The 27,179-nt window shown below is 47.0% G+C and overlaps 2 protein-coding genes across 3 annotated transcripts in view; one reads left to right on the top strand and one right to left on the bottom strand.

Moving 5' to 3' along the window:
* LOC119390090 (glutathione S-transferase Mu 2) overlaps window positions 1-22,411 on the bottom strand; it is a 302,300-nt gene extending 279,889 nt beyond the window's left edge. Inside the window, exon 1 of the mRNA XM_049414653.1 lies at window positions 22,396-22,411. The gene's annotated coding sequence lies outside the window, so the exon portion shown is untranslated. The remainder of the gene's footprint in view (window positions 1-22,395) is intronic.
* Window positions 1-23,560, top strand: part of LOC119390084 (ubiquilin-1) — a 49,031-nt gene extending 25,471 nt beyond the window's left edge. Inside the window, exons 10-13 of one of the 2 annotated variants that reach the window (XM_037657623.2) lie at window positions 8,439-8,573; window positions 12,322-12,678; window positions 19,317-19,395; window positions 22,656-23,560. In XM_037657623.2, the coding sequence (XP_037513551.1) occupies window positions 8,439-8,573; window positions 12,322-12,678; window positions 19,317-19,395; window positions 22,656-22,717 (633 nt within the window). In that variant the 3' untranslated portion in view covers window positions 22,718-23,560. Of the gene's footprint in view, window positions 1-8,438; window positions 8,574-12,321; window positions 12,679-19,313; window positions 19,396-22,655 lie in introns of both variants that reach the window. The other variant, XM_037657622.2, reaches the window with a different exon arrangement.
* Window positions 23,561-27,179: the final 3,619 nt, after the last annotated feature.

Here is a 27,179-nt window from a genome sequence, read left to right as displayed (position 1 = left end):
TCATGGCATGATAGAAAAGCTATTTCCTGTTCATTAGTTCAACAGTAGGTGGCTAGTGTGCGTTCCCTCCATTGTTGATCACCTGCCGTGGTAGGCTAGCGGCCGAGATGTTGTACTGCGGAGCTTAAGGCGGCGGTCTCACTCCGGCGGCACGAACACGTCGTTTTTGTCACTTTTCCAACCGACGCGGCGGCTGTTCTCCGTGCTTTATATAGTTGACTTATATATCATTGAAAAGCTTGATCTTTGTACTTTTCAAATATATTTATTAAAAACAAGTCAACCATTAGTATTTGGGGATGGATAGCCAAGAATAAGCGCCAAGTTACACGGTTTTGGCTGACTGTGCCTCAGCAGTGACCATTTTTTAAAAAATCTGCTACAGTTACAGCACTGTTCTTTGCGCAGCACATTCAAGACATATTTACCTATTTTCTCAACGTAGCAAATTGATGTTGGACTTCTACTTTTTTGTTGCTGAGCTTTTGAAAACAGCCAAATTTAGTAACTTCCGCAGCAGATTGTCCAGTAACTATTCGCTAGAGAAAGTTCATTTTCGGGGCGTATGTAGAGGATAAGATTTTCCGTCTGAATACCCAATTTCATCGATTTGCACGTGCTACTTTTTAAATTATATTCATCTAAAGTGGGCGATATTCTCAATATAGGGACCTACCGTGGCCCATTTTCGTGGAAAGCTACTGAAGTTCCATGGCCGAATTTGCACGTAGAGAAACTATAGTCCCCGATCTATTTCCTGGACCTAGCGTTTTTCAATAAAGCAAGCAGAAATGCGATACGAAGCTCGTAAACTGTCTTAATTTTTCATGCTGAAAACGTTAACAAAAATGGAGTAATCTTCAAACTGCGCTGAAATCTCCGCATGCATAGCTTAAAATATAATAGTTACGGTCTCCTTATATAATTATACACACTAATCACTCACAAATACTGCAGGAACACTGAGAAATCTGCATTATTCCTATCACTACAACGAAAATCTTCCTCTAGCGCCACCTAGACGGACAACACGAAAGCGCTGCATTGGAAAGCTCCCCGTCTCCCCGACTGTGGCGTTCGAAAACATTTTACTTCAGGGGAGAATGTCAACTTCAGACCATGCTCCAGCATCTGCAAGTCTTCTCTTTTTGTCTGCCTTTCAGACGGCTGCGCGGGAGAGCGTGAAAGCAAGTGTGAAGCATGGGCGCCTTGGGGGGTGCAAAGCCGTCTTGCATCGCGGCTGGGGGAGGGGGGGAGAGAGAGATCTGGCATAGCTTGGGTGGGGGCAAGTGCCGGTGTGGCTGGAGGGGGGCAAATGCCGATTTTGCACAGAGAGTATGGGGTGAGCGTCGTCAAGTGAAAAAAAAAAGAAAAGCCGTACTCTCGGAACGTCCCCCTCGTGTGCGTGCGTATGTTTGTGGCCCCACTCGGGCGACCACTAAAACCGAGGGGTGTGCAACGGCAGACAAAAGAAAGCAGAAAAACGGGCAGTGCGCGTGCGATGCGAGGGAACTGAGTAGATCTGCGTGGGCGAAGTATGTTTTGAATAGCACCTCAGCTTTCCTTTTCTTTCCTTTTTTTTAGAAAAAATGTCGTTTTCCAGAGGTGTGGTTTGCTGGGCTTGTTCATATGAATCCACAGCAATAAACATCATAAATACGAGATAAGGCACACATATATAGGAATGACACGACAACTGTTTTGTACTTGCTGCGTGTTCCTTTCTGCCACTGCTAACAAACTAAACACCGCAGAGTTAAACTAACTAAATTAACAATTAAACACAACTAAGATGTATACCTCCGCTTCTAAAAAATGTAGGCCACTCGAATTTCTTTGGTACCGGCTTCCTTTCCTTTATGCGTCGCAGCATTTTCCCCGGGCAAAAGTGCGTGAGCGCGAAAGTAACCCATCCCGTTCAACTGGGCTTGCTGTGCTCTGTACTTGCTAGATTAGGCTACAAGCGGAAACTTGGCAGGATACGCTCGCTCCGATTCGCCGTCTATCATATACTTTGGCAAGTTATGCATCGGACTGTTTCGCTTCAGGACGTGGGTTCGATTTCCGCCTACGACAGGCGCATTTCCATGGCAACGAAATCCAGGAACACCCGCGTATATATTTCCGTGCACTCTAAGTGTTCAGGAGTGCCCCATATCGGCGTTCCTCATAATTACATAAGGCTAGCTCCAAGGGGACGCGGGCGTTTGCGAACTCTTCACTCTCGAGTCGGAACACCGTGCAACAAGGCGCTCGCGTGGTTACCCTGCCTCCGCCCCCGCTTCTATCACGCGCACCTTTAGACAGCCTGCGGTTACAGCCTAGGAACTGCGAGCTCACTTTGCGTATTTCTCTGATTCATTGCTCTTGCTTTGAATGATTGTACTTTGGGGTGTGGAACGCGGTTTCTGTCAGCCCAGTATCGCAAACTTCACACCTAAATTTGTATACCTGTTTGCTCGAATCACAAATAAAGTTTATATAAAAAGCCTTAGTGGTAAGCTTCGGCCGTATTTGCGGTCACCCTGTGGCATGTGCGGGCACATATTCATTGGGATTTTCCGAATGGTCTACTCTACATCTCTTCTGGCACTTGGATTTGTATGTTTCGGCCCTAAATAGTAGGCCTCCTAAGTTTTTTTATTTCTTCAGTAAACCTCCTCAGGCAAGGTTTTACAAACGGCAGGTGGCATACATGCGTGATACGCTTGGGGTCCCGGTTCGTTCGCTGCTGTATATCCTTGTGCGCAGACCATATTGGTGACTACGCAGCAATTCTTGCGGTAGCGGGAATTTGCGTCCAATGCTGATGTGGTGAGCTGGAAACCCGAAGTATGACATCGTTCCACGCAACACAGCTTTGCCGTCGGAAGACAGTGACATCCGATTGATAGCCTCCGGCCGGGAATCTTAGGCGCGTGCCTGTAGGCTTGTGTTGCTGCACTGGCGGCTGAAATCAACAGCTATTCCTCGATATCTGCGCAGTGCATGCTGTTGTGCTCGTGACACGCGATCGAACACCTCCTCTCTGTTTTCTTTGCTCAGCTCGTGCTTTATCAGCCGCCGCTTTCGCCTGAAGGAGAAACGTTAGGAGCTAACAACTCAACGTCTTTGGAAAGTCTGCCGTGCTGAGAACTTGCGATGTCTGAGGATAGCGGGTCGTAAACTCATAGCGTGAGTCGTAAGGCTGACGAGCCAACGTAGCCGAACTGGGACTTGCGCCTAGTAGCCAGACAAGAAGAGAAGCGTTTTTGAAAACGATAAGTTTATAAAAAGTATAGTTGGTATCGTTGTGCATAAAACACGTTTACATGAAAGCGACAGATGCGCATCGCGTTCATGTTAACAATGGCAATTCGCTAGGAAGGCGCATTGCAGTAATACGTCAGACAGGGATGGTATTGCGAGTCCCGGTCGAATCACAGGCCGTAAATCACGAAGAGAGTAACGGTGGCCTCCCGTCGTGCGAACTCCGGGCGTGCCTCTTTCGCTATAAGGTATTCATATTAGCGCAAAGCAAAAAACAAACACTCGAGAAGGAATTGGAAGGGAGCAGACAGGTCAGGCGCTGAAACCTTTCTGCTTCCTCCCACTTCTCTCTGTAGTCTTTGTTTCTTTGTTCGCGCTAATATGTATCTCTTTGTATAGTGGTTCATGAAGGAGAAAAAGGTGCAGGGGCGTAGCCAGAAAATTTTTTCGGGAGGGGTTCAACCATACTTTATGTATGTTCGTGCGTGTGTTTGTATGTGTGCCTGCCTATATACGCAAGCAAAACTGAAAAATTTCGGGGGGGGTTTGAACCCCCCCAACCCCCCCCCCCTTGGCTACGCCCCTGAAAAGGTGGTAATTTTTGTCTCCCGTGCTTCAGACACGGCTAAGCGCATGTATCCCTCTGACATCAATGAACTCGGCCAGCAACCACATGGCCGCTGCGGCGAAGAGAAGACGAGGGGTTCTGTAAACGGCGTCGCATCGCCTTTCCGAAACGCGCTTGCAAAGCCGATGCGCTACTGTCGCATTCATGTAAACGGGATTATAACCGGCCAGCTGGGGCGACTCCATTCATTCAACAAGACGCCGACACGCCGTCTCCACAAAATGGTCTCCACATTGTCTGAGTGTGGCCCAGTTCATCTTCCCACGGTAGGGAAGTGTGCCTGCGTTGACAGTTTGCCGTAAACCGGCACGGCACGCACCTCGTTCACACGAATGCGACAACTGGCGCATCGCATCCATGTAAACGGGTGTAAGCGCTGGAAAGGTGCATCGCACAAATGCGCCAGGCAGGTGTGGATTTCGAGGGGTAAGCCGACTCATGGACCACCTTACACAATTGAAGGGGAACGCCGGCCCCTCCTCGAGTCGGCCTCGAGTGGACCTCTTCGATACTACACGACAGCTGCGGGGGCAGAAAGCGAGGACTTCTCGGGAGGGTTCATGCACTCCATGTAAACGGCGGCGCATTGCTCTAGGAAAGGTGATGTGCTACCGCTGCATTCTGTCGCATTCGTGTAAACGCAGCTGGAACGCGGCACTGTTTCCCACGGCAATGCAGTCTAATTGAGTTAGTGGGGGAGACAAGGGTTTCCCAAAAGTCTGTAGGCTAACCAATCCTTCCCTGGGAAGAAGGGGTGCACTATGCACGAGGCAACACCACCAAGACTGGTGTAGTCTAGACCCCACGAGTACAGGAGATGGGGCATAACATCCACTGTGCTAGCCTGAAGCTGAGAGGCAGCATGGGGGGGGGGGGGGGGGGGGATTGAGCGAGGATGAGAGCAGGTAATAAAATGTGTGCTGCAGCACGAAAGCCGACAGTCTGTGCTTAGTAACGGGAGACGCTAGAGAACGGAACGCATTTCATTCGCATCCACTGGTGTCCACTGCTCGCGTAGATTTGAGCTTCTCGAGCGTGCGCTGTGCACTCTTAGAAAAAAAGTTAGTAAATGGTTAGTAAATGCTTGCATTTACTACTTTCGAGCGTATTTTACTACCATCGCGAAATCTGTTTACTAGCCAGCAGTTAGTAAAGGTCGTAAAGTGCTGCCTTCACTAAACAGAAAGTTTACTTGGTGTTTTTAACTGAGTAACTACTAGCCACCCACATTGCCAGATCTTTCGTAGATGCACAGTATACTTTGCCGTAATCGTGATGGTCTTTAGCAAAATTTAAACAATTTTTGTTTTATTGATTACCTTGGAATTAAAGTTTCGTGCTACGTGATGGCACGCATATAAACAAATATAAGGGCACACGACAATGTGTAGAAAACATCAATTATTCTTCTAAATTCTATGATTGCCAACCAGTACACGGTGTGCTATCCCAAAATAGGAGCATAGTCTTCAAGCCGCTGCTAGAGTAGATATCAGCTACGTAAAAGTCTTGCTATTCTGTGTGTGCACTTGCGTGTGTTTTCTCATTCGTGATCAATTCATGCCTCTATGTATGTTGGTTGCTTTGTGTACCTACCACGGTAATTACATGAAGTAATTAGCGGCCATTCGTTAATGTACGAGGACAATGCCACTTCGTTTTTTTAGTCCTTTAGGTACTTTTGTAATAGAATCATCTTTATATGGCAATGCACACGCACATATAAACAAAATAGGCGTAAGCCTCTAATTGAGTTGTTAGCGCGGTTACTAACAACTTAGTAATGGACTAGCCATTCGAGCTAGTACTATTCACTCACTAACTAGGTAGCAAGTTCCACTAGCCTGCATTTTACTACCTTCACTTACTAAGAGGCTAGTGTATTTTGTGACAAGTAAACGGTTAGCATTTAGTCAGTGAATATGCCGACCTTTTTTTTCCAAGAGTTGTCGCAATCGGCGAGCCACCCTTTGCCTCGGGCGCCGGGACGGAATAAAGGCAGCCGCCTCACTTTGCGGCGATAAGGAAGACGCCGGCTGTTTCTCATGCACCAGGAGGTGCATGGTTGCAATTGCTCGAAACAACACCATTGTCGCTGGTGCCGAAGCGGTAATGCGACACATGGCGCCTTTGTGCCCCAGGAAAGGCCGTGACGCCGAGTTTCCGCCGAAGACGGACCTCGGACTACCGCACTGTGCGTCTCCGGCTGTTAGGCCGTCTACGCTTCGATCAGCGCCAGCTTGCTGTCAATTACTGACAATTTGGGTGAAACGACCACTCATCATGTTATTGTAACGAACTTTATTGAAAATCAAAATCCTATTGAAATAGCGTACGCGAATAGAGAAGTCGTTCCCCCGACAAGAGAATAACGCACCAGGACCATTCATGCCACGCATATATGTCGCTCAAGACGTAATTGCTTCAGCTCTGTCATACAAATGGTTTTGCGGTTCATCTGATGCTTTGCACACGGTAACATGATAAATAAATGCTGCATCAACCAAAAGATGAATTGATACTACTCTGCTGAAGTTTCAATTCAAATGAAATAAATGACGGTACGTATAGCAGGGAAAACTGTGCTGCTTAGGCAGTTAGCACTGGTTTGACACCGTGGGTCAGAGCGGCAGCGTTGTAGCACGCAATTGCCAAACTACCCGTCTTTCGAACATTCGGAAGCTTAGGTTACATTCGGAAGCTTATGTTACACGGTGAAGGAAGAGCACAGCTAGTCAAATAGAATTTGTCTTCTCCTACAGACGAACGAGAAGTTGTGTCGGGTATAATGAGGGGAGGAGGGGGGGTGGAGGTGTTACACACAACCACTGGGCGCGTTTCTTCCATGGGGGAAGGAAGGAGTACATACGAGTTTGCTTACACCCCGTGTTGCAGGTCAGGGTAAAACTGTGCCGTGTTCCCAACAAGGGCCGCAGAAATAGCGTCACGACCCTCTACAGGGTATCACAAACGGCAGAGTTTTGACAACGGGACAGAGTTGAATGCTATCCTGGAGGCAGTCTCGTCTTTATTCTTTCTTTTTCTTCCTGTCAGACCACCATGTCTCACGTTCCAGCACAATTGCAGTGACAACGATGTCTTCTGCATACTTTTGGCGCAGAAAGATTGCTGTCAATTCTACTGCGCAAATATATATATATATATATATATGTAACACACTCTGAAACGACGCAGGGTTTCTAGGTTCGGTAAAAGATTCTCAGAAAAGTCAGACACGCGTGCGAAGCAATTTTATTTACGTTCCGCTCGGGGTCCGAGCTTTATCTGATGAAGCTTAGACCTCCAGTGAAACGTAAATAAACTTGCTTCGCACACGTTTTTTTTTTTCACTTTTCTATATATATGTGCGTGTGTGTACGCGAACAGAACTTCCCTGAGCATTTGCAAATAATTCATAAACTGTGAATAGAAGCCCTCATGTCACCACAATTATTTGGAGAATAATTACTGCATAATTATAGCGTTCTCTCTACAAAATATTGCTGTCAATTCTTTCTCGAGAGAAATAAAATCTTTAGTACATAGATCGATTATGTCAGGGTGTGTAACGGCATATAGAGTGGTAGACGTAAGTGGCTGTTTACTTGAGGAAGTACATAGAAATGGAACAAAGAAAAAGGAGAGTTTATTATGATGACCACTGTCTAGCTCAAGCAGATGACTGAGTAGTGACAATCAGTAAATGAGGTAGGAGTAAACGACAGCGACAGAGGGGATTATTTACATAAGTACACTGTACACGGAAGGATTTGATGTCTCATGGTTCGCTTGTGATGTGACCTCCGCGATAGAGTTTGTCACCCAAACCCGCATTTTGGCACTGTATGTCACGGAGAGCAGCTGGCCAGGCAGCCTACGTGAGCGGTTTGCAGCGCAATTGTTCCTCCCGTGAAAAGAACCGCACCGCTGGGAACAGGGACAAGTGAGCGAGGGTCATCACAGAAGGAGAGATAGAAAGAGGCGTCGTTGAAGGGGAGAAAAAAAAAAGCAGCCCTTGCGGCAGCGGCGCGTAAATAGTTATACTACCAGGAGAAAGAGGCGCCTCTTTTCTAGACAGTGGCATGGGAGTACGAAGGCTCTCTGGGCCGTGCTTTTTTTTTTCTTTGGGGGGGGGGGGGGAGCGGGCGGGAAGGGGGGGGGGGGCGTGAAGCACATCTGAAACTTTTCAAAGCAGCAGCGGCGCCCCTGAAAAGAGTGGATTAGTTGCAGCAGGGAGAGGCTCTTCGCTGTCGCGACGGCCGGAGAGCGCATTTTCCTCTCTTTTTTCCAAACGTGACTTGGTGGCGTCTTCTGGCGGCTCAGAATGAAACTACACTGCAGTGGAACCCCCACCTTAAGAATGTGGGCTTGGTTTCCGGCCACGGCGGTCATATTTCAGTGGGGCGTGAGATGCAAGAGCACCAGTGTCACTTAGGTGCGTGGTGAAAGGCTCTGGGTGGTCGAAATTAATTCACAGTCCTCTGCTACGGTGTGCCTTGTAATCCTATCCTGTATATGGCGCATAAAACTCTTGGAGTTTAACTAGTTTTAACCATTGCAGGTGTTTGCGACGAACCCTCTGCTGGCTGACAACCCCCAGCTGCAGGAACAGATGCGGCGGATGATGCCACAGTTCTTGCAGCAGTTGCAAAACCCAGAGGTGCAGGGGCTCATCACCAACCCACAGGCCCTGCAGGCAAGTGAGCTTGAAGATATGTTGGGGAAAAGAAAGCTTACCTAGGTTTTCAGTTGTTTCATAGCCTCTGGCGTAATTTGACGTAACACTTGGTGAAAAAAATTACACCATCTCCCACTAAAGGGAACCATGTGGGGATGCGAAGCAGTGCGGGGTGTTCACTTGTGGTTCCATTTGTATGTTTCCGTGTATGCTTCATTTGTGTGTGGAGTTGTGTATATCTTGTGTACCGCTTATGTTACCCCCCCCCCCCCCCAGCTTGATGTTTCGATGTTTCCGTTGCGCTTCGGCATCGCGTTGCCTCGCAGCTTTGAGATTCGCTTGCAGGGCGATTCGCTTGCAGGTGTTGCCATTTACGTTCAGCTTCGCGAGCGTCCATAGCGCCGTTGCGAAGGAGAGTGCAACGCTTACCGGGGTTGCTGTTTACGTTCATCTTCGCGAGCGTCCTTAACGCCATTGCGAAAGAGAGTGCAACGGGAGCGAGTGCGCGCTGCATTATATACGAGCGCACAGCTGTGGCGGAGAGAGAGAAACGGGAGAGGAGAAGCGAAGCGGGGGCAGCGCGCACGCCACCTCCTCGCGCTCATGTGAGGAGAGGGGGGAGAGTTGGTGCATGCGCAGTGGGGAGCGGACACGTGAGGGAAGGACGGACACAGCCCCGAGCAAAAGCTGCTTAACATCTAAAACCTGGAACTGAGCTTTTGACTTTGGTACAGTATCCCAATATCAAGTACAGTACTTCTACATTTAAAAAGTTATTCAATGCATTTACAGGTTAAGGGGGGAAGTGACTACAGAAACTGTTTTGTCTATTTATACATATTTAATCTAATTTGTAAGGTACAGTATAGACCACTTATAACATAAGTCGCTGCAGTCGCGAATATCCGCATTATAAGCGATACCGCACTATACCCCAAACAACATTTTTGAAAGGCTGCACGTGTGCTAAACATGACCAACAGGCAGCCGCGCAATTTCGACTATCGAGGCATGCGACTGGGACATAAGATTGCATCCGCTTAAATTTGAAAATGTTGAACGGTTAGCGCCTGTGGACCTGCGGTGCCGACATAACGAACTTGGAAAAAAAAAAAAAGAATACGCCGTAACGGAAAGCTGCTGACTAACTTTTCGGGCCTCCCTGTTTATGCGGACTTTGCCGCGGTACCACGCTGCGCAGAAACTATATGTTAAACGGCAATTGAAATTTCCACACGCTTTTGTATTTCTGGACGCGTGTGCGATGTCGAAAAAAGTGACGACCACGAACCACCACTCGAATTTAGCACGTGCACACCCTCGTTTTTGTTGAAAATGTAAGTCACCCCTTCTAAGTGCAGCAAGGACAAAATGTTTCATTGACTCGGCACCAAACCGCAACTTTGATAGTCTGCGGCCACTACCGATAAAGCTGCTAGCGCTCGTTAGGCCTAGCGTGTGGGTTGGAACCTGGCATGCCGTCACGAGAAGCTTGCCCAAGACAACAAGGAGATCGGGCGTAGAAGAGAGCGCACTCACAAGCTAAACTGGGGGCAGCACGCGTAAAGCCAAGTTTCGGTTCACAGTCGGGAGAACAGCCGCCACAGCCCTCCTGAAAAACTCTTCCAAGCTCATAAGTCCGCTTGCTGGTGGTCAAAGGCAAAAGCTTGATCGCGTCTTAAAGGGGCCCTCCAACACTATTCAACCCCCCATTTTTTACTTGCGGGTTGCGTAGACTGATGGCTGGGGATAATTTTAGCATAAGTTTAAGCACCGATATCAAATTATTTAGTATTTTAATCACGCGTTGAAGTCGCTACATCGCTGCTGACCGCATCAGCGCGTAGTGGCGCTTGCCAGAACTATTGCGGGCGGAAATGACGAAGATGGGCGCTGGCCTATGATTGGATAAATGTAACGTTAGAAGTAATAACGGCGTTGCATCAAAGTTGAGATTACTATTGTGTTTTGTTTTTCTTTTCTGTCCTTTTTCAATGAATTCCAAATAGCCGCCGTCGCAACAAAAAATATCACTACAACCACAAAGTACGACAGAGGCGCCGGTTGCCATTTCGCCTCTGGTTGCTCTGGCTTTCTTTTTTTTTGCCTGCGCCGGTCGGATGTCCATATGAAACGCTTGCCCCTCTTCCTTCTTTTTGCGTCTGTACGTTTGCGAGCTGCCTCCTTCCGCATGTGCGGTAGGCTCATGATTGTTGTTGAAACGGTGCAAGTAATCCTCTTCGTTGAATTGTTGTCGCTGCACACTTGTAACTCGTCGGGCTGCTCACCGAACAACCCGCGTAGGGGCGACCGTGTTTAACCGCCCATGCCGCTCCACAAATTCCCTTCTCAGAATGAGAAGAGAGCATGACATGGAATGTCGTTGTAAGGAACAGCAGACAAAGCCTCCCCAGCCTCGCTACGAAGCAGTAGCGCCCGCTCAAGTTCTGACAAGTCAGGAGGAACCACATTTGTTACTATGGCAACGACGTCAACAATACGTTGGAAAGGAGAAGCAACAATGGTGTGCGAGCTTCCCCTACGTAAGAGCTTTCAGCCCATTTCATTGGAGCGCCATCCGACGTCACAGCAGAGAGTGAAATGTGGTCACGTGACCCCGCGAAAATCGAGTTGAGGGCAGGCATTTTTTTCTTGTATTTTGAATTTTCTAAATTGAATAACTTCGTACTGCGTGACGCTATCGCTGCCGTTCTTGCTGCACTAGTTCGTCCGTACTTCAGTCTACGCAATCCACGAGTAAAAAATGGGGGGTTGAAGAGTGTTAGAGGGCCCCTTTAAAGCATTGTACCGTATTTACTCAAATCTGGGCCGGCCCCGATTCTAAGCAGGCCTCCGAAATTCGCAAGGCCAGAAAAAAAAACTTATCATTGTACTCGAATCTAAGCTGACCCCCCCCCCCCCCCACTTTCACACATCGTTTTTTCGAAAGAAATATCGGCTTAGATTCGAGTAAATACGGTAACTTGCGGGGGAAATGAGTTAGCACGTGCGAAATCTGCGCTGTATGATGCAATTATTTTCCCAACGGAAAGCTGAAGAGACAAACAGCGGTAACGCGCACTTGATGCAGATGCAGGTGCCCATTTGTAGTGCAGTGCACATGACAAGCGGCCAAAGCAAGAGGCCAAAGGCTTCTTTGTCGCCTACGCAGCCGCTCCCCCTCCTTGCACCACGCCACCCCCATTGGGCTCCGGCACCTGCCCCCCTCCCACGTACACTCACCCCGCTTCTCGTTCGTTTGTTCTGCGTCCCCTCCTGCTTCGTAACGCCGTCTCCTCCGCTCTCTTCCCAGCCGGCGCATCTCTACTCAGAAGTGCGCTTGCTCCCTTACTTCCCTGAGGATTTTAGAGCAACTGAATTATAAACGGTCTTTCATCTCGGGAGACTGCACAAAGCAATATGCGTACACATGGAGTTCTATGAGAGGGTAAACGGGAGTAAGAAAACACTACATTATATCCGGTCCGGCACTGTAAACGGCTACGTTATAAATGGTCTGCGCTGTATGTAATTTTTTCCCTTCGACTTTCAGATTGCAAACAGCGTGCACGCTGTGTCGGTGAGATAGCTTTCTTGCTGGGAAAGTTGTGAGTATTAAGTCTTCAAGGAAAGGCGGTGCGAGCAAGTCATGTGACGATTATTGTTGTCACAGTAAGGTACCTGAAAGGATGCAACATTTTGTTTAGAGTGTATTTGGGCAAACGCAGTGGTTCTGAAGTCAGCCCTCCTTGTATTGCATGTGCAGGCCATGATGCAGATCCAACAGGGAATGGAGCAGCTGCATCGTGTGGCCCCCTCCATGTTCCCAGCTGGACCGGCTGCTGGCTTGGGGCCTGGACTGGGCCTCGGTGCAGGTCTGGGTGCAGCGGTGCCGGGCACCACTACCTCGGCAAGTTCGACCACCACTACTGGTGCAACCACCACTGGCCAGACAGCAGCAGGAACGAACACCACTTCTACTACCGCCAGTACCACTGGTACCGCCACCACAACCACGACGAACAGCACCACCAGTGGAAGCACCCCGCAAGGCCTGGACCCCCTCAGCCAGCTCATGGCACGCATGATCACCTCCATGGCCACGCAACAGGCTGGCAACAATGTGAGTGGGGTTGCTCTGTGATAAATTTTGGTGCTGCTGTCTTGACGTAGGCAATGCTCTTAAAAAATTTTCTTAGATAACATATGATCCAAATTTGTAACATGGATTTTCACGTACAGTAGACTCTTGGTGAATGGAAATCCCTTCAACGGAACTACTACTTAAGGGGGTGGTGCCATCAAATTTCGAGGCTATAACAAGCCTGTTGTGGGTTTCCTCTGTATCCAAGGGCACTCCACACGAAGGGTCGGACACAGCAAACGTTTAGAATATATTTTAATTTACTTCCAAAGTTTACCTAAATGCCCATTCTCCCGATCGAAACCCATCGCTAGCGCGCCAACTCTGACATAGCTGTATAGGAAAGGCAACGAAAGTTGTAGTGACGTCACACCAGGTCTGCTGTAGTGATGTGAGTGACCTCCGGACCTCTGCCACCTCCGCAACGTACATGCCGGCTGTAGTGAACTAGAATATATTCTAGTTCACTGTAGTACCGGCAAAGCATCGGTTGCTACATCACTCGCCGAGTTTCGATCGCTTCCTGGCTATATGCGTCACAGCCTTGCGTGGTCACGTGACCAAGCCTCCTACACTTCTACATCACTGCCCAACCTCGGCGCCCAGAAACCGAAACCGAAAGTTGTCCACATCAAAAGGCGATATTAAATTATTTAGCGAGAATGCATGAATCTTTGTGCCTGCATCATGCTTCCAGGAGCAATAGGAAACGCTTACAGCAAAGAATGCGCAAGCCACAAACTTGGTGGCACCACCCCTTTAAATGGAACAACTGCCTCTGATATGATTAGTTTCTTACTTGGATTCTGCATTCCTCTTAGTCTTTAGTGAATGAAACTCCTGTTAAACAGCACATACCATATTTTCTCGCATATAACCCGCACCAAAAATTGAAAAAAATGCCTGAAGAGTGGGGGTGCGGGTTTTCTGCGAATAATCCAGAAGCAGAGGTCGGCTTCACAGCAATGCATGGCCTGCCGTGCAGTCCGCATCCCCATCGGCATCGTCTGGTGCAAAGACAATAAAAGCCAGCACAGGCCATAGACAGATCCCCTCCATAGCGTGTTTATTCACTTTTTGCGTGCTTTGTTTGATTTGGTCAGCAGCGTCACAACAGCGATTTGACAGCGTCTGTCTCCGAGTCAGGTGTGGCCAGTTTGCACCGTTGGTCAGCCTTGTCTGGTGAGGCACCATGAGTGGGTCTCGGCGGCAATCATTCACCGCGAAAGAAAAACTCGAGATTATAGCTGCTGCGGAAGAAATCGGCAACAGAGCTGCTGCGAGGAGGCACGACGTCGACGAGTCCTGCATTTGTGACTGGCGAGAAAAAAAAGGCCTCTCTCGAAAGTGCACACAAGGAGAAGCGAGCATTTCGCGGCCCGAAGACTGTTGCGTACCCCCTTCTTGAGACGCAGCTTGTCAAATTTATTGAGGAGCGGAGGAGTCACGGCCACGCTGTGTCAACGGAGATTGCGCAAATGGAGGCGCTGAGGTTGGCCCGCGAGATGAACATCTCACGCGAGTTTCGTGCGAGCCGTGGATGGCTCCAGCGTTTCATGGCCAGGCACGGATTTTCGATGTGGCGGCGAACGACTATGTGCCAGCGGCTTCCCAACGCCTACGAGGATAAGCTGTTGAGCTGTCAACGTTACGTCATCGGGCTGTGGAAGGAGCACAACTACTTGCTCTCCCAGGTGGGAAATGCCGATCAAACACCCGTGTACTTCGAGATGCCCACTCTGCAGAAAAAGGCTAAGCATGCGGGTTATACGCAAGGATTTTTTTTCTTTTTTCGGGGAGTTCAAAGTTAGGGGTGCGGGTTATATGCGAGAAAATGGTATTTTTCTGGTGTCGTCAGGTTCTATTAAATGAGAGTCTGCTGTATACCGTATTCATTCGTGCAATAATCAGATGCCTAACTTTTGTCATAAAATTTTCTTTCCCCCATATAACGATCTCACCTTGAATTTGATTCCCTTGAGGATTGCATGCTGTATTCCACCGCTGATGATCATGTGGATGGCTGAGCGTCACCTATGGAACCTTATGTAAACTATGCTGCTCAAAGCACTTGAGGCATGTAACAAATCGTGAGCAATGGCAGCAATGATGTCGCTGTGGCAAAAAATATGGCCTGAATCGTGCTGTTATTTCCATGCCGCTTAATTCCTACCAACTAGCCTATACCAGTATTTTTCAACCGTTCAAACTCGATCCAAAGAAACCCGATTTTACGGAGTTCCCGATCTAATTAAATTTTCATTCCCCCAGCAGCCACCCACAGGGTTCGATGTTGTAATGAACCAAGTTGACCACCAAACCAGAAGAATTCGAGTGCGGTCATCACTTCGTTAACTCGAGTTTCATCTGTATTGCCTGAATCATCGCAGCTACTCTAACCTCGATACAACGAACACGGGTATAACGAATTATGGATTATAACGAAGTAAATGAAGAATAGTCTTGTCATAGATACAGTGTGGCAAATATACAGTAATACCTCGTTAACTCGAAGTAGTAAAAACCAGAAAAAAATTCGAGATAAGCAGATTTTCGAGATAAGCAAAGTTGGGCAAATTCCATTGAGAAGTTCAGTTCTATCTAGAAACGTTATCCCTACTGACCAGTTTCTTAACAGGAGCGCCAAACTGGCTCTTTGTAAAGGTTTTGAAGAAAAATAATGACATACCAGCGCTATTAACCAGCTGTGTTTTTCGGCACTGCCTTTTTATTTAGTGCAGAGAGACCGACTAAGGCTGGTCTGCCTCTCTGTAACACTTGCACCTAGCAAAGCTTTCTCGAGTTGCTTAACACATCGCATGTGCCGATCATCCGCGCCGCTGCACTCAAATTTATTTCGCATCAAGCGAAGCATGTTTCTTGTTTCGGCGGATGTCGTCACCCCTCGAGTAGCTGCGTCGACACTGCTGCGATCACTGTGCGTGACGCCACGTTGTTTGGCTTAAGAAAATGGTCAAACCAGCCGATGTTGCAGGCTAGGTCAGTTTAGCCCACCGCTAAGTCCAGAGAATCGGCCTTATCTGTCGATGTGACTGGAAGGGGCTCCTCTCGCACGATGCCACACATTCAGCGCCGTTTTGACGTCCGGAAACTTCGAGCCTCGAATCCGTTTCTTTGATTAGGGCTACCTTTCTTTGCAGCATCAGTGACTTGCTTTGCTTTGGTGGCGTTATCCTCACCACATCGCACGGCCGACGAAAAAATCCGCGCGACGTGCCTTGCGTAAATAAAATGCTGAAATCGCATCTCTGACGGTAAACAAAACGTGTACGACCCGAGCTATTTTGCAGGGCCTGCTTATGTGCACGTCTATAGCGTCACATGACAAGACACAGGGTTGCTCGACAAAGTTGGTATGCCGCTAGGTTCCGACTTTACTTTCGGGAACAGTGTCCACTTCGTCGTAAACGCGGCAGCCTTGCGCGAACCTTGTGAAACGTATGACATTTTGCCGCTAGTATTTTGTGAAACGGCTCGGCAGCGAAGTTTCGGTTCCATTATCAGTCGAGATTTCGAGATAACCGACAGTGGGCACGGAAATACTTCGAGATAAAGGGCAATAAATACATTGCACCTATGGGAAATTGTTCGGTGCCGCGGAAAACTTCGACTTAGCTGATTTTTTGAGATATGCGAGTTCGAGTTAACGAGGCATTACTGTATGCTTATAACAAATTTTTGGATATAAAGAACTTATTTTCATGTCAGATGCGACTTTGTTATACAGCATAGACCGCTTATAACGTAAGTCGCCGGAGTCGCGAATATCCGCACTATAAGCGGTACCGCACTATAACCAAAACAACGTTTTGAAAGGCTGCACGTGTGCGAGACATGACCAACAGGCAGGTGCGCGATTCCGACTATCGAGGCATGCAACTGGGACATCAGTTTGCATCTGCTTACATTTGAAAATGTTGAACGGTTAGCGTCCGCGGACCTGCGGTGCCGACATAACGAACGCGGAAAAAATGCGCCGTCACGGGAAGTCGTCGCGGTATCGCACTGCGCGTGCGCGATGTTGAAAATGGTGGCGACCACAAACCACCACTCGAGTGTTTCACACGCACGCCCGCGTTTTCGTTAGATATAAGTCACCCCTTCTAAATGCAACAACTGCAAAATGTTTCATTGACTCGGCGGCAAACCGCAACTTCTGTAGTCCGCGGCCGCCGACATGGCAGCTAGCACTCGTTAGGCCTAGCGTGCGCGTTGCAACTTGGCAGGCCGTCGCGAGAAGCTTGCCCTAGACAACACGGAGATTGGGCGTAAAAGAGATCGCACTCGCGAGCTAAACCGAGGGCATCACGCGTGAAACGAAGTTTTGGTTCGCGGTCTGGAGAACAGCCGCGGCAACTATCCTGAAAAAAAGTATTTCAAGCTTGTAAGTCCACCTGTTGGTGGCAAAGACGTCTCAAAGCATTGTTACTTGCGGGGGAATCGAGGTTGCACGCGCGATATCAGCGCTCTACAACGAAGCGACTATTTTCCCGATGGAGACAAACAGCGGTAAGGTGCTCTTGATGCGGACGCGGGCGCCCGTACGTAGCGGAGCGCGCATGTCAAGTGGCCGAAGGAAGCAAAGGCTTCTCCGTCGGCCACGCAACCGCTCCCCCTCCTCAAACTATGCACCCGCGCCGGGCTGCTGCCCCCCCACTGCCGTCCTTTTATTTTTTTTCTCTCCCCGCTCCTTGTTCGTTCGTTCCGCGTCCCATCCTCCTTTGTAACCCCGTTGCCGCTCTCTGCCCCGCCGGCGCATCTCCACTGTGAAGCACGCTCGCTCCCTCGCATCTCTGAGAACGTTCCGGCAGCCGCATTATAACCGGTCTTTCATCTCGGGGGACTGCACAATAAGCGGTATGCGTATACATGGAGCTCTATGGGAGGGTAAACGGGAGTCAGAAAAAAACGCATTATAGCCGGTACTGCACTGTAAGCGGTTACGTTATAAGTGGTCTGAGCTGTAATGAGGTTTAAGTGTACATCAGAAACAGGCTCTGAAGGTCTATCAGTACACTTGTGTGTCTTGATGTTCATGCTGTCGCTAGAGATGTGATGGGCACACTTACAGTAATTGTCCAAAAAATCTGGCGTTGACTTTCACAAAAAGAGATCACCATACGCACCAAGCATTAGGCGTAGCATGTGACCACATTCATCTTTATAGAGATGCCGTTGGGAATTCATCACAGCTACGTTTTGACCATTAATAAGTTTAAAACAAACACACATGAAGGAGATTTCGCTGAATGGAGATAGCTGTTGCCCATGTGCATAATTAAGAAGTGCACACTTCGTCCTGTGACAGTGGCCCCTTCCAATTTTTGGAATTCCTAATTGTAACAAGTTGCGCATGCTTCATACCATAACATTTCTGCATTATGGCGAAGCTGACTTACAGACTCCTCTAAGGTCATGCACAGGTCGGCGCATGAGAGCGCTGTTTCGAGGCTGCAAGATAATCAACACGACAGTGGTGGTGGTTTGAAAAGTGTGATTTTGGACCTTCAATCACAGTACAAAGTCCGAAAAATTGGATGCCAAAAAGTTTCAGCACCTGAAATTTTGTGTCCTTAAGCATAGACTCTATGGGGCATGAGGTGGTGCTGCAAAGGTGTCTTGAACTATCGAGCATGTCTGGAATATCTGGTGTCCAACTAATCGGTCGTTGACTATAATAAAGAAACGTATGGTACTAGGCTCCGTAAATGCGCCCCGCATCCTACTCTCTCAGTATGCTTCACTACATGACAAATATGCTTCACCGCGATGCATTAGGTATGTTTCACATTATAGTGTACACTTAGTTCTTCTCTGCATAACCTAACAGTACTGCAGTGAAACATGCTGTAGGGAACGTATTATGCAATACACACAAGTCCTTTGCCAATGAGTATTGTGATAGAAATACTAGAAGTGTGCGATGCAATTCATGTAATGCATTGTGAACATGTGCACTTCATACTGAAGGTAAGCCATGTTAAACTTGATAGTTTGGTTATGCCTGTGATAGTAACCATAAGAATTCCAACCTGCAATTTGTTCAAGAAACTGCTGTTGACCCCAGCCTCTGCCTGCTGTATTTAGCGGATGAGAACCTGGTCAAGCAGATAGTCACATTTATTTTGACTCCCTCTATGAAGGTTGTATTGGTGAAAATAAAATTATTGTTATCATTAAAATAATGACGTGAACAGCGCATGAAACACACAAGGACGAATAACCGACGAAGGACTAGCGCTGTCACTATGGAATACCAACTAGCCCAGGTCACACACCTTGATTAAAATAAAGTAACGTAATTCTTGACTTAGTGAAAACCAGCAGATAACGAAGCCAAGGAAGCTATAGGGGACGTTAATTGTTACAATTAACATCCTCTGTACCTTCCTTGGCTTAATTATGTGCTGCTTTTCATTAAGGTTGTGTCAAATGAAGAAACGAGCCCTCAAAATTTTCTTCTGCCTTCAGTCATTCTTGTCAGTTGTTTCAGTACATGCTCTTTTCTAAAACGTCATTTGCTGGCTGGGTATACATATTGTTTTTTCTGTGGTGCGTAAAACTGATGTACACTCGCGTTTTGTCTTGAACAGCAGCCGCCTGAGGAACGATACCGGTCGCAGTTGGAGCAGCTAGTGAACATGGGCTTTGTCAACCGGGAGGCCAACCTTCAAGGTGAGCAAGTGTGCCACTGGTTATAACGAAGTAAATGAGGAATAGTCTTGTCATATATGCAGTGTTACAAATATACGTTTATAACGAATTTTCAGATACAACGAACTTATTTTTGTGTCATATGTGGCTTTGTTATAATGAGGTTTGAGTGTATATGCTAACGGACTCGTGAATCGACTCACTCTGACTCACCCAGACTCTGATCGAGCTGTGAGTCTGAGTGAGTCCGGCCGAGTAATATTTTAGCGAGTTTGGGTCCGAGTGAGTCTGGTTGGGGAAAATTTTGGTGAGTCTGAGTCCGAGTGAGCCCAAAGGGCAAAATATATTTCATGACTGAGTCTGAGTGAGCTCAGTTTTTTGACGACTTCTGGTAGCAGCCCATCAGTAATCGCCTAGCCACGTAGTCTGTAGCCAGGAACAAAACAAGCACAAAGACAGCTTACTCAGTCATTGCACTTCCAAATGTTTGCTTTGGCTTGCTTGACAGCTGTGGCGATAGCTTCAGGAAGGCTCACAAAGAAATTGTTGCCGAGCGCGGACGGCCAAGAGCAACAATTGGCATGCACTGATGTGATCTGATGTTCGGCCAGGAATCTTGGCTCTGCTCGTGCAACAAGCTCGTGGTCATGTGACCTGCGGCCTTCACGTGCGTTTGATAGATCCTGCACGTGTTTGGCAAGGTGAGAAAGTGGCAGCTTCAATGCACGTCTAGGGCTAGATGCCATGCAACCTTTGTTATATTGAGGTTTCCGTGTTCCATGGATATGAAGTTATAAATAGGGGTGTGCGAATATTCGAAATTTCGAATATTTTTCGAATAGTGTTTGCTATTCGATTCGATTCGCACTGAAATTTTACTATTCGAACTATTCGAACTTCCCAAAGACAAATGCAGTCAATGTCCGGTTGAAAGTGACCCCTTCAGATTTTCAATATGCTTCACCTCATTACACTCTCGTATTGCGGCAAAGCTGCCTTTCAAGCTCCGTTACGGTCGAACTTAGGCAAGAGACAGTCAACGTCCGATTGGAAGTGGTCCCTAGATTTTCAATATGCTTCACCTCCTCACACCCGCGTATTGCGGCAAAGCTGCCTTTCAAGGTCCGTTACGGTCGAACTTAGCCAAGAGACGGTCAACGTGCGTTTGGAAGTGGTCCCTAGAGTTTCAGTATGCTTCACCTTATCACACCCCCGTATTGCGGCAAAGCTGCCTTTGAAGCTCCGCTACGGTCGCAAATGTATTAACTCAAGTAAACGCCGATTCCAACATGAAGGCGAAAGATGTGGCAGAGTTGGGGGCTCAATTAATGCTGTTTTGGACTTGAAATTTTTGCAAGGAGTTCGAAAAATAGGATGCCGAAGCTTTTTAGCATCCAAAAATTCAGATGCTCTTAGATATCAAAGTCTACGAGGCAGATTTGGAACTCCGGACTTGAAGGGAGCACACTCTTGTCTGCCACATCAGTTGGGCTTCCACAGAAGTTGAAAGGGGAGGAGAGGCTGAGGAAATGGCATCACTGCCTACCACGTGTAAAGTGTTGTCGGCAACACTTTGGTTGCACCATATCATGTACATAAATACAATTCGGCCTCTACATTGCCTCATTCTTGATAAGACAACTATGAAACACCACCTCACGAGCGTTTCATCAACCTAGCAAAAAGAAACACTTTCATGTTGCTATCTCACAAGAACATACTTAGGGATTCTCTGCAACTTTTTCTGTAATTTCACTTCAAATTATTCGAAAAATGTTTGAGAAATATTCGAAAATTATTCGAAATTATTCGATTCGATTCGATTCGCACTCAATCTTTATTATTCGAATTCGCTTCGCACCCAATATTTTGCTATTCGCACAGCTCTAGTTATAAAGAGTTAAATACATTGCTGTATCGAAAATTTCATTATATTGAAGGTCGTTATATCAAGGTACGACTGCATTTGCAGTCAAATATTTTCAGTGTTTCTTACGTTTTAGTTTTAACTGCCTGTCTTGTGTACCTAAGACTGTTATGGCTGCTTCCTTTTTGTGCCCATTTCATGCACATTTTGTTTCTAGACTTGGAGTGATCTGTCTCAGTTAATTCAGTATTTTCATGTTCCCTGAGCCAAAAGAGGCGGGTGGCTGTGTTGTGCTAAGCACACTACAAAAACGCAGTTCCAAACACCATCATGCAGGAGTTTGGAATTCAGACCAGTGTGCAATATTGAATGCCTCAGCATCTGCGATTTCCAAGGCTACTGGTTTCCTTACTTGACCAGTGTCCATTTCACCCCGCAGACAGTTTTGCAGGGCTGTGTAATTTGCACTTAGCCGTCTTGTACCATCCGATGTCTTGAAATTGAAAATTGAAAATTTCAAATGGCAGTACACGAACTGAGTGGAAACAGTAGCCACAAGGAGCTAACTCTTTTATTTGTCTACTGTGAACGCTGTACGGTGGAGAGAATTACTCTTTGAAGGGTTTGCACCAAGATAAAGGTTGGTGGGTGCAATTATGGTTGGACATTTGTGGTACAGCTTACAGTGTGCTAGGAATTACAATAATAGGAAGGAGGTGGGAAATGGTCGAACAGGAAACGCTGCTGGATTTAACGTTTCAACAAGAGGACTTGTCTTCGTCAGCGCTGCAGTTAGATTTCTTAGCAGTATGTTTATGTATGCTCACTCTCCCCCAAACTCAAAAGTGGAGTGGGAGAAGACTAAGCTTGCGTACGAAGAAGGGAAAATTCAGTGATGGAAGTGCTGCTCCATGCTGCTCCAAACTGTAATGTTTGTTAGTAACTGCTCTGTACTTGCTCCGAAATGGCGCTGGTAAACTGAAAACAATGAACTTTAAGCACATGATCATCTAGCGAGCCTAAATGAAACAAAAACAAGCTGTCTACTATCATTCTATACTCACGGACAACTTTTCTTGGCAATGAAGAGAAGGCTGCAGAGCCAAACTACCGTATTCACTCGCATAATCCTCGCACTTTGTCTCCCGGAAAACCTTACAAGGCAGTGTCTCTACAGAAGTGAGCTTAAGGTTAGTGGTCAGAGGAGGAAAAGAAATACCTCGTAGGGGAATAAATGACCCATTCTACGAAAATACATTAGGCCTGTCTCGTTCTTCTTTTTCTGGTCGTCAACATAGTGGCATGCCAGCGGCTGGTCATCAACATAGTGGCATGCCTCTATAATCTATAGATTATAGAGTTTAACTCGCATAACACCGTTTCTCGTGGCTTCTTTTCGTTTCGTCTGTTGCAGCCCTGATTGCCACGTTTGGGGACGTCAACGCCGCAGTGGAGAGGTTGCTGCAGTCACAGTGAAGCAACTTCAGCAGCTGCTGCGGAAGAGGAGGACAGAGTGCACTGTGGGTGCTGTGAAGGACTGGTGGGGGAGGGGCCAAGCAAGTGTGAGAGCAGCGGTGGGGCGAGCTTCGCAGCCAAGCAGCAGCTGTCTGTGTTGGGGAGATGCGCGAGACGATGAGGAGGTTGATGAGAGGGGGGAGGAGGGACCCCACGGAGCATCCCTTTTTTTTTTAGTTTTCTCTCATTCATTTGACTCAGGGGGTTGCACATGCACCTCTCTCTCACTCACTCTCCTCATTTTGTATACATATATATAAATAACTGTTTGCACGTCCAGTGTCTGCCACTCAACGAGAAGAGGACCAGTGTGGTTACGGTGGGCGTGCAGGTGTCGCGCATTTCTGCGAATCAGCCCGGCGCGCCCCCCTTTCCACTGCTTGAATATATTTTTTTTTCTGAGGGCGGCAAAGGGGAAAACAAAACTGGAGGCGACAAATAGACGACAGTGCTGACGCGCGCGCGCTTTTGGTACATTTCTTGTGCCAAAGGCACGGTGGCATTTAGGGATTGCTGACAAGTGCGTGTGTAGGTGTGTACATTAAGTTTCCTCGTTTATTAGTTTTTTTCTTTTATCTTCCGTTGTTTCTTGCTTTTTTTTATTTGCGAGCTCTTTTCTGACACCCTGAAAATACTTTCATAGGAAAGGAAAGCAGTTCAGGCAGAGGACAATAGCTTCTGCATTAAGGGTCTTCTTTTTGTCTGTTTTGTCTCTTGTTCTAGTTTTGTTAAGATGAATTGACTGTGCAGACAGATGGCAATGTTTTCCAGATAGAAAGAATTAAATTACTTTCCATTATGGTGGTTTTCTTGTCGGTGAATGTTTTTTTGCAGGGATGCACTTATGCAACTGACACAGAAAGTGCGACTTGTGTGGTTGCAATATACATTTTGCTGGCTTTAGCTTTAAGTGCCAGAAATATCAGTCTGGAGGGAGCTGAATGAAATGTTTTCGAGGATATTGCGACTTCTCCGGTGGCACATCTGTTCTCTATATTGATGCGTTCAAGTCTTGTAACACAGTGTGGTCAGACATGAAAACTCCTTTATTTATATATCTGCTGTACATTATAAGCACACACACTGATATTGGCACAGGAAATAAGCATTCAGGTAAATACTAAAGAAGGCAAGCATCTGATGGCCACTCGCCAGCTTGACGAGCTGTTATGTGGCACCATAGACTCTTCAGTAAAACGCGTGTTCGTGCCTTGCATCGTTGCCAACGTGTTGCCACACAGTATGTGCTATCACAAGGGTGACAGGTTGGTTTGCCAGCTGTGGTGTGACCAAGCCACTGGTCAAAATGTCCAGAATGTGCCATATTAAGTAACAGTTGCACGGTGTGCTTGCCAGCCTATTTTTCAGGGGCAAAAGGTCTGCGCTCTAGCGCAGTGTCAATCCAGGCCACGATTTCTGTTGCATGCTCTAGAGCTGAAACGTAGTAATGCAATTTGTGTAGTGGCATAAAGGAATTAAAGAACCTAGTTTCACAGATGATTAATCACTGCAAAGGCTAGAGAGACGCTTGTTTCTATTGAGCCTTTGTATAGATATGCACTGTGCGATTCAAAGTAACATTAGCTCTTTAGGTGCAAAATATGATGCCATGAATATGTGCACGATGTCGCGGATCAGAGCATTTGCTACTGCTTTGTTTTTTTATGGTAGCACATTGAGTCACATATGGGCAGCGCAAACAATGAGATTTCTAGATTACAGTAATTTCGCTGTAAAGTACTAGATTGCTGTAACAGAGCATGAACATTAGCTGTAATATAAAGTTATTTCAGGGAAACCATCGTCAGTGAAAAAATTGCCAGTCCCTCTAGGCAATGTGAAGGAGAGCACCAGTGAAAGCATATCACCTGGCAAGGTAGTAGATTTTCACCAAGCGTGAGAGGTCCTACCACCCTTTGTGCTTGGTGGATGATTACTACTTGGAGTAGTACTTCCGGACCCTTAACTATTGATGGTAGTCGATGGCACTGTTTCTCCCCTAAGCGATGTGATGTGATAATGTCATTGATGGCATCATGATGATGGCACAGGCTTTGGCAATTTGTGATGCCATGATTTCATCACTGGATGCCATCGTCACTACTTTAGAAGAATTGACATTTGGGCAAGTTCGTGTTCGTGTTCCTCCTTCTTCTCTGTGTTTCGTCGTTTGCGCTGAAAACCACTCATCATGTCACTACTTTATTTTGACGATTGGCCAAAGTGGAGTGGCTGCATCATCTCTACGCTGCCAAGAACCAGAAGGAGGTTTAAAAAAAATTCTGGAGTGGAAGCTCTCGAAACGCCTTGCCAGCGAAAGTGAAGCCAGCTTTTGCCCACCAAAGAGCTCGGAAACATGCTCTTTTCTGGTGGTGCCTACTTAGAGATCAAAAGGCTACGATCTATTAGCGTAAATGCTACGTTAATTATAAAATAAAAGATCGTTATTACCGACAAAAGTAACCCGTGGAGAGGAGTATTGACGAGTGATGTCTAATAAAATTTGCCATGACTGAGGCTTACTTATGGAAACTAGTAACACAAAGACACACTTGCAGCAGTATCTGACCCGTAAAAGTTGCCATATTAAACTTCTCTGGCGTGCGTGGAAAACGCTCGCTTTTCTTCGCCAAACGCCGATGGTTTAGAGTGCCCCTAGTAAGATGGCGGCCGCAGCCGCCATCTTTTGGTGGGCACGGCTTCACTATTGCGCAATAATCGCCACTCCAGCAATTTTTTTTAACCTCCTTGTACCAGAGCATTTTATCTCCTGGCTCACGCCTTGAGCCAAGCAATGCTCTTCTTTTATACCCATGCCACACAGGCACAGAAATTGACATTCGGTAGTGAAGGCATTCAGTTCCTGAATGACATTTTTTTCGGCGTAGCTGCTAAATGTCCAAACTGAATGACATTTGACTTGATGTCGATCGCAGCATCTTCTACAGGGAGCAATTGTTGAGTAGTAATAAAAAAATAAACATGCGTTTACAAGGCTTCATATACCTCCGAGAATATGTAGAAATAAGCATATTACGCTGCCGTAAGCTTTAGTTTGTTGCTTTGTTTCACGACGTTGCAGCCGACTGTAGCAACCTAAGCCAACGCTAGTCAGATCCACAGCGTTAAAAGAAAATGGTGCCTGTCGCTTTCACAGTACAGCGTTTGAAGCGCTTGTTTGAAGTGATTAGCGTAAATAAAAGATGTGAAAACTTTATTTTCAGCCGAATAGGATGTCGTTTTATATAATTTAGGTATATCGCACTTCGTCAGCTGTGCCGTCGAGAGTATGCATTTCTCAGTTGAATGAGTTCTGGCGATGGCATTAGGGGACGAATGGCATTTGGGTGAAGGCCATTTTGTTCGTCTGTGTGGCACCAGCGCGAATGGTAAAAATTATAGATTTAGAAAAGTTGAACCTCATCAGCTCTTTCAACTTCACCTTGTGAGATAATAAGGCTTTCACCTTAATACAACTGCGCCACAAATGCACGGAGCAATACGTCGATGACCGCTCATCTTGCATGTTTTCTGTAGCCACGACCGGACCGGAGAAACACATGGGCAATCATGCCCACGCACCTCTCCAGTACGGCCGTGCTGTAGCGCTTTGCTCGGTATACATTCTGCGTTCGCAAGCGAATCTCTCCTTAGGTGCGTGAAACATTTGGTGATAGCATCGGGCTTTTCTTTCATTTATTGAAGCTTGCCTTGTGCGATTATCCCTTTCTTGGTACGAGCCAAAGCGTAAGTGAATGGTAATCAGTACGAGTAATTTCAAAGCAAGGTCGGATAGTAGGATTTGAATAGCAGCAGGGCGCAAGTTATATAAGCAGTTGAGTATGTTACATTTAAAATTTTGCCTACTTAATTAGCCCGTATAACACTCTTAAACTTAAAGGGATCGGCAACTGACTTTTCTCTACCCATTTCTTCACGGCGTGACAGAAAGATCACCCTTCGCGGAGTTTGTAGCTGCAATAGTTAATCCCAAAAGCACGTAGGTATTTTACAAGCAGAATTTTTTTATCTGAAAGGCTCTAAACACGGACGTAGCTTTCCTGCAGCAACGCTGAGAATTGATAGCGATGCCGCCAGCCCTTCTCGCGATTTGTGAAAGCTATCGCTGTTCTGCTTTCGCAGGAGTTCTTGTAACTATGCTCGAAGCGACCTTCATGCTGTTTGTCGTTTTAACGCAAACTGAGCGGCGAGAATATAGCTCGTACAAAGGTATGAGCCGTATGCTTATCCCCATCAAGATGGGGCGCCCGGCCGCTCAAGTGCGCAGTTGCTGCAGGAGGCACGTAGACCCCACTTCGGGACCTCCCCATCCGTCCTGTGCGCGACGGAAGAGTGCTGGTGCATTTCCGCTTGAGTCGTGATCGTTGGCTGCGCTTTCACTCGCACATAGAACACATGACGC

The sequence above is a fragment of the Rhipicephalus sanguineus genome, chromosome 4 (genome assembly GCF_013339695.2).
Source record: "Rhipicephalus sanguineus isolate Rsan-2018 chromosome 4, BIME_Rsan_1.4, whole genome shotgun sequence".
NCBI classification, from domain to species: domain Eukaryota; kingdom Metazoa; phylum Arthropoda; class Arachnida; order Ixodida; family Ixodidae; genus Rhipicephalus; species Rhipicephalus sanguineus.
Note: the sequence above shows the minus strand (reverse complement) of the source record. Positions and strands in the feature narration are given on the sequence as shown.